Source organism: Mesoplodon mirus (assembly GCF_964341445.2).
Source record: "Mesoplodon mirus genome assembly, chromosome: 6".
Lineage (NCBI taxonomy): Eukaryota > Metazoa > Chordata > Mammalia > Artiodactyla > Ziphiidae > Mesoplodon > Mesoplodon mirus.
In genome coordinates, this window is record NC_138982.1 from 33,696,942 (window position 1) to 33,710,447 (window position 13,506).

General features: G+C 33.9%; 1 protein-coding gene across 4 annotated transcripts in view; it reads right to left on the reverse strand.

Annotated features, from left to right (window-relative positions):
* Positions 1–13,506, reverse strand: part of ZNF148 (zinc finger protein 148) — a 131,279-nt gene that overhangs the window by 40,431 nt on the left and 77,342 nt on the right. For all 4 annotated transcript variants that reach the window (XM_082625016.1, XM_082625014.1, XM_082625017.1 and 1 more), the window contains 3 exons: positions 12,504–12,629; positions 2,327–2,450; positions 1,046–1,129 (listed from right to left, as the gene is read on the reverse strand). In XM_082625016.1, coding sequence (XP_082481142.1) covers positions 1,046–1,129; positions 2,327–2,450; positions 12,504–12,629 — 334 coding nt within the window. The remainder of the gene's footprint in view (positions 1–1,045; positions 1,130–2,326; positions 2,451–12,503; positions 12,630–13,506) is intronic.

A 13,506-nucleotide genomic window follows, 5' to 3' on the forward strand; every position in this document is an offset into this window, starting at 1 on the left:
CAAAGCATACAGATGTGCTGCACAGCTGAAGTTTTATTTAGGAGACTAGCCATGTTCATGTTTGTTAGGGGCCAAGGAAGTTAAGGAAAGTTTATTAGGCAGAAAATCTTGCTTCTTCTATATGACAAACTGTCCAAGGATCCCCTTTCACAGGTACTGCAGGTACCATGAGAACACATCTAAATAACAACACTGGGCAGGTACTTGCTTGACTACTTAATATAGAGATATATGAAGAACCTTAATATTTTCAATATTCATATATTATCACCATCATTTTCAATTCTATTAAAATGTAAGAACCAAAGTTATACAAATTTACCAACTCTTTTATTCCATCACAAAAAGGCAAAATACTGGAAATAAATTCTAAAACACTTTTCATCATGCTTAGAAATGTCAAAAGTCGACAGTTTACTAAATCAAGGTTACATATAAAACTTGGTTTTACGTTCGTCAAAAAAAAAAAAAGAATAAATGCAAATAAATGTTTGCTCTAAAATGAGGCTCAACTTTTAAAGGTATGGTTTCCTTTATAGTGATCTTCCAAAATATTTGTTTCTAAATCCTTAACAACTTGACTGAAAAACTGGAAGTTTACAATTTATAAGATTATAACTCTCTTGATATAGTAAGCTATATACATGAAACTGTAAGGGGGAAAAAAGTGGTATCGCTATTTTAGGACTCAGGCACTTTGCTTCATCCCCCTGGTTAATTACTGCAAATGATAATTTTACCTACTCTAAACTTGTTAAACATCTAAGGAAACAGCTATTTCACAAAAACTTCTTTCCATTTGTCACTTTAAACGTATTTTAAGCTATTATGAAACTCTATTTCAAAGTAATTTATTAGGCTCAGATATTAAGCCAAGTTTTAACAGTTAACATTGATTTACTGAAGGAAGAAAAAAGATAAGCTGTGATACTCTTAAGAAACAAAACTGACAAAAGTTGCAACAAGTTGTTGCTCCTTATTAAAAATTCTTCCCTATATTTGAAATGGTAATTTTAACGACCCTAGTAAGGGAGGCAACACTCACCAGTATGAATCTTCTCATGTCTCTGTAGCAGGTACTTCTGTATGAAACGCATGTCACATTGACTACATTGAAATGGTTTTTCACCTTAAAATAATTTCACATCCACAAATTAGTTACTGGATAAAACACAGTTTATAGTTACTATTTTTGAGGAAAGAGAAATCTTAGAAGCCCAAATTCTGGAAATTCCAAATTATCCACATGAAGTTTTTATACTATTCATTAACAGAATTTTATTTCCTCTCAATTTCCTCCCCAAGATTTAAAAATTCACATTCTCACAACCTCACAAAAATGAGATTACATCTCATTTATATCTTTCAAGGGAAAAAGTAAATAAATAAAGCAATTTAAAATAGAATTTAAAAATCACAAGGCTAGAAAGGACTCCACAGGTTACCAAGTGTGTCTTAAACATCTCTTCTTTTTATCTGGAGGAAGATCCACCCACCTTGTTCTCCCTGGCTAACCACCACTTTATGCCCTTTCACTTATTTTCTCCAGAACCTTCAGAACTTTCTAAACATCCCCTTTAAAAAAAAACTAATCCTGTCTCTTCAAACATTCCCTCTCTGTTGGAGCCTTTCCTTTCAGTAGTCTACCCTCAAATTCTTCACCACCCACTTGTCCTTTAACCCTTATACTCTGCTTTCTGAAAAGCTACTCAGGATCTCCCTGCTATTTATTCTAATGGTTTGTTCTCAGCTCTCTGTCTCTCTCTATCCTCTCAGAAGGTTGTGCTATGGTTGATCCTACCCTCCTTGGAATTCTCTCTTTGGGCTTCTGGGACACTGTATTTTATCAGCTCATCAAATCTACCTTATTACTCTGTCTCCCTCCCCACCCCTTAACTCAACGTACATGTCTAGTAATCTTTCCCCAAAGATCTGTGATCAGTCTTTAGTTCTGATCTCCACAACTTCATGTTATTTTTTTATATTTGATTCCCAAATTCATATTTCAAACTCCATCTGGGCATCTTACATAGAAAAATAAATGTTGACAGGCTTTTAATAGTTCATTCTTTAACTGTTTCTCTAGCTAAAAAGAACACATTAAGCCAGATAAATATCCAATTAAGACTAATTTTGCACATCCATGCTAATTGTTTTCTCATTTAAAGTTTTTCCTGCTTTCCTTCTTACATCCTGGCCTATGAAGTCTCTGATTTGAAATGCCAGGTTACCTAAAGTCTTAGAAATGAATGACATTTACAAGAAGATGAAAATAGCAAAGATAATAATTTTAATGGCCATAAGCCCACTTTAATTCAAGAAATACCTGTATGAATGAAGACATGTCTCTGTAAGTGATAGTTCGTTCTAAAGGCAGCATTGCAGTGCTCACAAACGTGAGATTTAGGGGTTTTCAAACCAAGTGATCCATCCTCATTTATTGTAAGGATCTGGTTTTAAAAAAAAAAAGGCGAAACAAAAGAAAGAAATTTTTAAAACGTAATACTAATTTATAAAACAGATAATGCCTTTTAATGCAAACAGTGGTCACCAGAAATTATGAACTAAATAAATAATCTTGAGAGGGCTATTAGAATAATGTTACCATTAATTTTAAGAAAGTACAATGTGACTCAGTATGGGTAAAAATCACTAATAAAACCTTGGAAGCTGGTTAGGTAAGATCTCAGCACTCTTCAAACCTGATGTCTAGTAGAGTCCCTAAGTGTTCTCTGCTAGGGTGAGTATAGCTTTATTTTCAGTTTCAAAATATCACATATGCAGGACAAAAGTCTTATGTTTTAGACATGGCGTAAATATCAATCAAATAGCACTGGTTAAATAAATCATGGAAAATGAATACAATTTATTATCATGTGGCTGTAAAATAAAACGAGAAAGCTCTCCATATACTTACATAGAAAGAGCTCGAGGATTTATTCTTAAGTAAGAAAAAAAGCAAGGTCCAGAATCTAGTATATAATTTTGCTAATTTTGTATACAAGATAGTATGTATAGCAATGTATATTTGTTTGCATATGCATAAAAACTATTTGAGAAGGATGTACATAAAATGTATGTAACCTTGTTTGTCATGGCTGGGGAACTTGGCATATAGGAGATATGGCAGGAGGGAGGTTTTACACTGTACATACTTAAAACATTTTTCTGAACCATACAAACGCTTACTTACTTATTACGTTTTCCTTTTTCTTTTTTCTTAAAGAAGAAAAAAAGAAAACTAAGTTTTTAAGTCATCCTAGAACTGAATTTTGAGTCTGGTTCAGTTTAGGACCTCTAAGGTTATTCTACTAAACTATTGTTAAGCATATTCCTTAATAAATGAGAGTGGGTATGGGGAAGGAAGACAGGTGACAAAGACATCAACCTCGTCTGCCTGTGCTTCCTGTGGTCGAGAATATCTTGGGCCAGGTCTGGACAGCTCCAGAGAGAAGCTCACCTTTGGGCTTCATGTATTCCAGTTTATCAACCATTTGTCCAACATGCAACATTTAAACTGCCTCTTCTCACCAGACACATGGCAGAGTGAAAATAACAAACAATCCCTTTTTTCATTATTGAGGAGAGAAGAAAGATGACAAAATATGATGTGAAGATAAAAAGCAGAGAAAACTAGGAGGTAAGATCAGGAGGAATATGGCAAGTGAGAGGGAAACAGTATTGGAGGTGGGGGCATACAGAGTGGGAGCCAAGAAACTGTGTACCACACAGGGTAGAGAAATCTAGCAAACATCTTACAAAATACAAAGTCCTGTGGAAACTGATTAGGGCCTGTAAATACACAGCTATGACCCCCTTCCCAAAACCTAGAAAGAGGGAGTAAGTAAGGAAAAAGGACTTTTAATTTTTAAAAAAAATTTTTTTACTTTAAATTCAGGGAGACAATTCAGCCTATACTGTATGTAAATCAATGGTATTTATTATGCAAATTATACAGGGCATGTGGGTTCTGGGCAAACTGCCAATTTGGTCAACAATGCTTCAAAGACTATGTACCAAAGTCACAGAGGGAAACATTTGGCAGGAGAATGCAAGTGGGTGTCACAGCTTCCTGAAGAGTCAGTGAGAACAGAAAGTTTCATCTCTGGTCAGTCTAAAATTTTTTCAACCCCTCCAAGTCACAAAATAATATTCAAGTTAACAATGTGTAAAACAAATGAACAAAAAAACCACAAAATCTTTTAAAACATGATTCAAAATATTTCTAACATAAAATAAGTAACAAAAAGATGTTAAACATTTTATACGAAACAGAATAAAAACAAGATAGCACCAGGTATTTTTTCGCATATGTTGATAACAAATAAGAAGATCCAAGTGCCAAAAACATGGCAACACAATAGCTTTCTGTGGCATAGCAACTGCAAGGAAAGGCTTTGTAAGGAACAAATCCGGCCCAAGTTACTTAATGTGAAACGGATGTAATCCTTGACTGTACAAAGCCCTTTTATGAAGAGTTAAGGAGTTCTAGGTCATTGTTTTCTGGCACTGGGGGTAATGCTGCCTTTCACTGTGAACTCAAGCCTTAATTCAAGGTGGATTTTATGGATGAAACAGCAAACACTGACTTGTTAATAAGCAGACTGAAAAATTTAGCATATTTATAAGTTCAATGACACAAAAATCAAATTGTTGGACATTTTGTATTTAATTTTATATTAATTTTTTTCTTTTCTTAGGCCGGGGTAACACACATCTTTGTATCAATATAAAAGAAAATTATCTTGCCTCAGAAGAACACCAGTGGCTCTTCCAGTTTATAATCTGTTTTAAATATAACCGACAGATTTTGTCTGTTTTATTCACCACTATAACCCCAGTATCCAAACGGTATCATAGTGAAACTCTATAAATGTCTGTTGATATGGCTGCCTACTACCCATACCAAACATCCTCACAGCTTACCACTCTATTCTTCGTAAAACTTTCTGCAAGTTCACTAAGTAGTACCATAGTGAAATGGCTATGTAAAGAACAAAGTTCCTTGGTGGAACAGAAATGGCTTATTAATACAGGTAAAATTATCTTCCTTGGTTTCTTTTCCTGTTCACATCCTTTCCAGATCTTTTAGTAAAATGTGATCTACCAGGTAAGTGGATTTGCCTGAGATTAGCAGGCTTACTTGTTACTAGTACCATAAAATATTTTTGCTTTTCTTTTTCCCTTCAACACATGAGCACCATTACAACTGAAGAATTTAAAATTTCCAAGTTTAAACCCTAAGGTGCCTGCTATAATATCTCCACATGATTTGTCTTGACTCCTGTCACTGCTGCTTTTGGAGAAATATGGTACATTATAAAGATCAAGCAACCGGGCTTCATCAAGAGTAAAGAAATTAGTAATAGTCTAAACAATACTCAGCATACTTGATTTTTTTTCTTAACTGTTTCATAAGTTTAAAACAGAATTTTTCAGTAGAGTATTTCAATACCAAATGGAACTCCTCAATTAATCTGCTTTCTTAACCTCATGGTCCATTAGCAGATATATTTTTTGTTCTGAGCCAAATCTGTTCCCAGCTAGCTATCAATATACATAGCAATGCCTGTGTTAAATAATATATCAATTTTCATCCAACGAAGCACTAACCTCTGCCTATTCAATTCAGAGATTTTTGACTCCTCAAGGGTCACTTCCACCAAATAACTGAAACTTGACACCCCTCAGTGAGAAAGTTTTATTCTCTTAAAAGGCAGATGTGATTTTCCCCACTCTATGTATACTATGTACTACTGAAATAGTTAAAGTATATTTTAAACTAATGATTATAAGTTTTATCATACACTCTTAAATCAATCTAAATCAATTTCTAAACCACCAAAACCCCAAAAACAATTTGGAGGAGACAGTTTAAAATTCTCACCCATTATGAGCTGTTTTACTGCAACTGAGGGTGGGGAGTGAGATCTAAAATTCCCTTTACTCTCCAAATCCAACTAGAAATGGAAGAACAGTGCAAGCCCAAAGACATACAACAAAATAACAAAGTAGCCCAAAGCAATAACCACCTAAACATCTTGACCATCCTACTTATCATTAATATCCCACCCTCACATTGTCACTTTCTTTCATTCTCCATTTGCTGTCTCTCAGCATTTGTTTTTACTTATTAACAAATTTCATTTCTAAATGGCAAGCTTTTGCCAGTGCTAGAACATGAAATTCACTATATCATAAGCATGGTATATATAACATGAGATCAATAACTGATGTTCAGGAGAATGACCCTGAGCCTTAGAAAAGGTTATTTCTCTCATATTTCCTAAATATCGGGCAAAGAAGTATGTGAATTTTTTAAAAGAAAGATTTACATCCAAATATTTTTTAAAATTAGGGTTTGGTTCTGTAGAAAAATTATTTACCCAGAATACATAATTCCCTGGAGAAATTAGATAAATAAAATACTAATACTTTTTTTAAAACTAATTTTCTTCTTTGTTTCTCTCTTAAGTACTATTCCTTATTTCCATCCCCAGTCTTACAATCAGTTATTTACCGTAAGGCTACTCCTTCCACAATCAAGCTAACATGTAGGAGAAAGCTTGACAAATAGCTAGTATATCTACTTCTCTCCTTCTTTCAATTAAATTTTCCTCATTTAAATCACTTAATTTAGAATCTTTTTGATTCTAAAATCACTAATCTTTTCTGGGAACCAGTGGTGTATAATAAATTGCTGGGAATGGATTCTCTATATAATTCATAATCTATTTGATTTGTGGGATAGGCTCTTCCTTCCTGAGTTCAGCATAACTCTGAAAAATCAATTTCTACTCAGACCACCTACAGTGTTATAACAAAAAACCCAGTTCCTTTCTTCAGTACCTGATAAGAGATCCTGGCACATAACAGGCACTCAAATTATTTGCTGAGAGAATGAAAAAGGAGATACATTTCAGAATAAGGTAATCAAAAAGCACTCTGCTCTACCTCATTCTATTACTAAAGAGTTTGAAAAGACCTATAAACATATATAATACTGGATTAAGGTAATATTGTTATATTTTACTGAAAAGGATTCTTAGAGTTCATCAATGTTAACTCAACAATCCTCATAAAACCCTTCTGTGGTGGAAAACATTATCACCTAATTCACATAAGTCAATAGCAAAGTCGGGTGGTGATACCTCATTTATCCAGAAACTTTTACTATTAAGACTTGAGATTCTCAAGCCCCAATGCAGCCAAAAAAAGTGGTGCTGGGAAAACTGGACAGCTACATGTAAAAGAAGGAAATTAGAACAGTCCCTAACACCATACACAAAAATAAACTCAAAATGGATTAGAGACCTAAATGTAAGGCTGGACACTATAAAACTCTTAGAGGAAAACATAGGAAGAACACTCTTTGACATAAATCACAGCAAGATCTTTTTTGATCCACCTCCTAGACTAATAGAAATAAAAACAAAAATAAACAAATGGGACCTAATGAAACTTAAAAGCTTTTGCACAGCAAAGGAAACTACAAACAAGACAAAAAGACACCCCTCAGAATGGGAGAAAATATTTGCAAAAGAATCAACGGACAAAGGATTAATCTCCAAAATATATAAACAGCTCATGCATCTCAATGTTAAAAAAACAAACAACCCAATCCAAAAATGGGCAGAAGACCTAAATAGACATTTCTCCAAAGAAGACACACAGATGGCCAAGCAGCACATGAAAAGCTGCTCAACATCACTAATTATTAGAGAAATGCAAATCAAAACTACAGTGAGGTATCACCTCACACCAGTTAGAATGGGCATCATCAGAAGATCTACAAACAACAAATGCTGGAGAGGGTGTGGACAAAAGGGAACCCTCTTGCACTGTTGGTGGGAATGTAAATTGATACAGCCACTATGGAGAACAGTACGGAGGTTCCTTAAAAAACTAAAAATACAATTACCATATGACCCAGCAACCCCACTACTGGGCATATACCCTGAGAAAAACCATAATTCAAAAAGACACATGCACCTCAATGTTCACTGCAGCACTATTTACAATAGCCAGGTCATGGAAGCAACCTAAATGCCCACTGACAGACAAATGGATAAAGAAGATGTGGTACATATATATAATGGAATATTACTCAGCCATAAAAAGGAACGAAATTGGGTCATTTGTAGAGACGTGGATGGATCGAGACTGTCATACAGAGTGAAGTAAGTCAGAAAGAGAAAAATAAATATTGTATATTAATGCATATATGTGGAACCTAGAAAAATGGTACAGATGAACCGATTTGCAGGGCAGAAATAGAGACACAGAAGTAGAAAACAAACGTATGGACACCAAGGGGGGAAAGCGGCAGGGGTGGGGGGGATGAATTGGGCAATTGGGATTGACATGTATACACTGATGTGTATAAAACTGATGACTAATAAGGACCTGCTGTATAAAAAAATAAATAAAATAAAATTCAAAAAAAAAACAGTACTCAGAGTTGTGAGGATTAAATGAGTTAATGATATCAAGTGTTTAGAACAGTGCCTGCCACATACTAGTGTGTGTAAGAGCACTATAAAAATAGTTGTTATTATTATAAAGTTTGGAAAACAAGAAAAGCTGAGAGCAACCTTTTTAGTATGCAAAGAATGTTAAAAGAGAATGAACCAGAATAGTAGGAAAGCAATTTCATTTCTTACAATAGTGTTAAATATGGTGGAAAGGAAGACTATTTTATGTGAGGTTTTGCAAAGAACAATAAAAATAGGGTGAAAATTGACCTCGCCAAGTACTGCAGGGACATGACATTAAAGTCAGGACAATAAATTCAACAAAAAAAGACTAGGTGATCTTTAAAAAAAAAATGTAAACCACAATCACCCTGGACTCTTTTAGTCTAAATGGAAATCCCCTGAATTAGAATCTCCGGGGATGGGGCCTGCGTATTTATAACTGGAAAAGCCCTATGGGTGATCTAATGCAGAGCCACGAGAACCACCAACATGAATGCACTGAGACTGAATTAAAGTCTACTAAAACTTTTCATACATTTCTAATAACTTTAGTTCTCTGTAGTCCTAATCCACAAAAAAACAAAAAAAGAGTCAAAGGGGCAATGGAAAGTGATGTTAAGTGGCCACATAGGTATAGCAATATAAAAATGAATAGTATATCATTAAGGAATGAGACACTGAAGCAATTATAAGCAGTCAAAAAACTCTTAAAAGTCTAGCAGTCAGGAGTTTTTAGGATGAGGGGAAAAAAGCCCTAACATCTCAGTCTTCCCAGAGGGCTTCACTATGATACATATGATTTCTTCTTTAATGTTTACAACATCAACCCCAAAGCATTAAAAGCTGAATTATGTTCAAATGCACTATGTTTTAAAAGAAAACAACATATTAAAGATTTCCAACTAAGTGGTTAACATAAAATTAAATTTAAACATTTAAAAGGGACAAGTTTTTATTATATAGAAAATTTGCTTTCATAAAACAACTTATTCCATGACAGTATCAAATAACTTGATCAAGATAACATTCCCTAGCTTGATTACCCTCTTCTTCAGACATGCTGCCAAACATATTTTGGCAATTTTCAAGTGTCAAATCTACCTTAAGATGACTAAGCTTTGCCATATGATAAAGGCTCAGGAAGCAACTACTGCTTAAAATTCATGGCAGCTAAAAATGACATAACATTACAGTATTTCTCACCACAAAGCTTAGTTGGAAGGGACCAGGTCTACATGGATGTGTAAGCTCTAATATTTTTACTAAAAGTACATAAGATAACTCCAGTGATACTTCCTGTACGGATCCCCAATCTAACATGACACAATGGTAACATATACTCAAAATATTAGTAATGGCAAAATCCAAGATTTGGGAAAAGTGTTGGCAGAGAGTGGAGTCCTCTAAGCATAATACATTACAATTAATTGAGAAACTTAAAGCTGTTTTTAAGGAGTTTAAAACAAGCAACACATTGATTTATAAACATGAGATAAGGTTTTCTTTCTCTTCATATAGAAGGGGGAGAGTTACTTTAATGAAAAATCAAAAGTGTGAATGTTTAAACACATGTTCAAAGTTCTGAGACTCCAGACACAAAACCACTCATCTGGACACTGCAAGACCAGTGTTAAAAACAGACCACAACCATTCTCTGTCCTATTACATGTAACAGGTCAGGACAATCTAAAAATAATTGTTTTTGTTATTCTCACATCCATGTCTGCCATATATTATTTCCAGTCATTTCAGCCTCCTAAGAACGCTCTAAAAAGACTGCCCAAAACATTTTCTTATATACAGTATATTCAGAATAGGCCAAATCTTTCATCTAGCAACTACATATATATATATATATATATATAAATACTTAAATAATGTCCTTAGAAATATTCTGATAATACATTATAAATAAGTTTATCTCAAATTAGACAAGCAAAAATGGCTTATACTGTAAAAATCTGATCTGTACTACCTAGAACATATAAAGATTCCAAATAACACCCTACTAGAAGATAATAATCTGAGTTTTAGTCAGAATTTCAGAATTATACTCAAGAATAGTATCAGAAAAACATGGCCATAAAACATCAAGGAAAATGTACAACTTACATATATTATGTTATTTTTAAAGACTTGAAATAGATTCCCCATAGATCAGCAATGAACCCAAAGTAACATAATCACTATATCAATTTTAGAAATTAATTTTTTCCTCAAAGAACTTGATGTATTCATTAATGTAAAATTTTAAAAGTATCATCTATCACTGAGAAAACATTAACCCCAAGAAAAGAAAGGGAAGAAAGGAAGGGGGGCATAAAGGGATTCCACAAAACATGAAATATAAAATGTCAATAATTATGAAAAAAAAACACAAGTTTTAGTATGACCAATAACCAAAGAAATTAAAATTTAAACCATAATGAGACACCCATCTTAAGCTACAAAAAAAAACAAAGTTTCATACTCAAGGCTGGTGAGAGTATGGACAAACACACCTTAGGTCCACTGCAGGTAGCAATGTAACTGCTAGAACATTTGTGGAAGGAGTAACATTATCAAGAAACTTTACTTATTTTGCTTGCTTCCTTGCTTATGTACTCATTTATTTTTAAAGAAACCTTTTTAAAAGTTCACGCCCTTTGATTTAGTAGTACATGAAAATCCATACACAAATATTTCAAGAGCAGCATGACTTAAAATGAAGGCAAAGAGAAAACAACTTTCCAACAACAGAGCAATCACTGAATATAATGTGATATATCAAAAAATAATACATTCATTATGCAGGTAATAAAATTGTTATAAAAATATTTAATAACTTTAAAAATAGCTCACATACTCTTTAAGTTACAAATCAGGAAATTCAGACAATCTACACAAATTTGAAAATAGAAAGGGAATATGGCAGAAAATTAAGGTATTCATCTCTAGGAAATGTAACTATGGGTTATTTTAGTCTCTATATTTTTCAAACAGTAGCCACGCTTATATATCCCAAAAGCAGTGGTATGTTGGTAAATGTTTAACAACAGTTTAAGGAGTCAGTGGGCAGCGCTGCTGATTTCCATGGTGTAAATATTCTCACCATGCCTAATTTCAAGCTACCAATGGTTTTAGCACCAGCTTGCAAAATTCCTGAAAATTCAGCAATCAGCTCTGGCAAGCCAGTACAAACTGGGTTCAGCACACCATCTGAGTCCAAAAGTATACAAATAATGATGATGATTATGATTTAAATCACAAATACAAAAACAAGTAGCCCTCAAAATAAAAAGGTCATGTTATAAAATCTTTTTTAAAAAGCCTTCTTCACTATATGAGGAAAGAAAACAAAAGATGAAAAATAACTATAAAGATATAAATTATACTATACAGAGTTCAAAGACTTCCCCAGAATACCAAAATGCTACATATAGTCAACTACTACTGTACTGAAAAGGAAAAAAGGCAGGCAATTCCTAATAGTATTTATGGGTCAGTTGTTTATTTATTAATCCATTCATTCACCCACAGTATTTACTGAGAGTCCCTTAGGCCTACTATTCCAGGCTCTTGGGATATAGCTGTGAATAAAATTAGTCCCTGCCCTCGTGGAGCTTACATTCTATTCTAGCACAGTTATCACACAACCTTTTCCTAATGAGTAATCAATACTGAATTTTCCTGAAACCATATATTAAAATAAGTAAAACTAATATGAATGAGAAGCAAGGGCACTGCATACCATCTGTTAGTTTTTAAAGAAAAGAGAGACACGGGGTAAGAAAAGTTTGTTTTCAAAACAAACAAAAAAAAAACATGGTGAAAGGGAAGTGGAAAAATTTAAAGCAGTGGCCCACCACCTCCATTTAGGCAAGCATCCCTTCCTTTCTCCTGGTGAAGCTGATGCAACATTCCAACTTTACTAAGCCACGTAAGACTTTTATGTTGCCTATGGTCCAGCCAGATTCCTGCCAATAAGATTAAGCAATTGTATGGGAGTAATATGTTAGGAACCACCACCTTAAAATATTCTCTTACTTTTGCAGGAGAACGTTGTTTCCGTTTCTTCTTTTTCTGTAAGTCTACTGGCTCTCTGATTTGTTTTTTGTCTCTCATCAGTTGCTCAGATACATCAGTAAAAGTAATTTCCTGCTTTACACTTATCTGTTAAAAAAAAAAAAGCCAATTTTAGAAATAAACAAAAAGTCTGTTGTGACAAAAAGCCATTGCATGCTTAATCCTTTGCTAAACCTACCTACAGGTGCTCCCAAAATGATTATTTGTGTGTGCAAGTAAAGAGTGTGTTGAAGAATTCATTAATATGTAATTGATATATAAGAATCAACAGTATATAAATTGAGGGAATAAACTAGGATTTTACAAAAATTTATCTGGAAAGAAAAAGATTAACATGTCCTGGGAAAAGATAATTAAGACCTAGCAGAATAAAGGAGAAGTGAGCACACAATTTCACTCCCACATTTAAGGAAACTGATGTTAAAGATAAAGGCACAACAAAAGGTTAAATTCCAAAATCAATAAAATACTGGGGGATAAAAGGGGTATTCAGACTTCATGATGGGTTTCTCTCAATTTACAAAACATCACAAAAACAACACAAAATTCTAAAAGGTAATCTCATCAAAAAAGGAATGATAAACTAACAATGAAATCTAATTATCTTTAAGTTCAATGTTTTTGGCAATATCTTAGCCAGTATTTTTCTGGCCTCTACAACAAGCCATCACCAAATGTGTTTATAGAACTGCATATGGTTTTAGGCCCCTGCTATGTACAAGACACAATTCTAGCTACATGATAACAAGAAATGTTAAGATATCAACAATGTTATCTCATCTTTAGATCTCAGTTCTCACAGATGTGAAGAGCTACGTGTCCTAAAAAATAATATGAGGACTTCCCTGGTGGCACAGTGGTTAAGAATCTATCTCCCAATGCAGGGGACGTGGGTTCAATCCCTGGTCAGGGAAGTAGATCCCACATGCATGCCGCAACTAAGAGTTCACATGCCACAACAAAG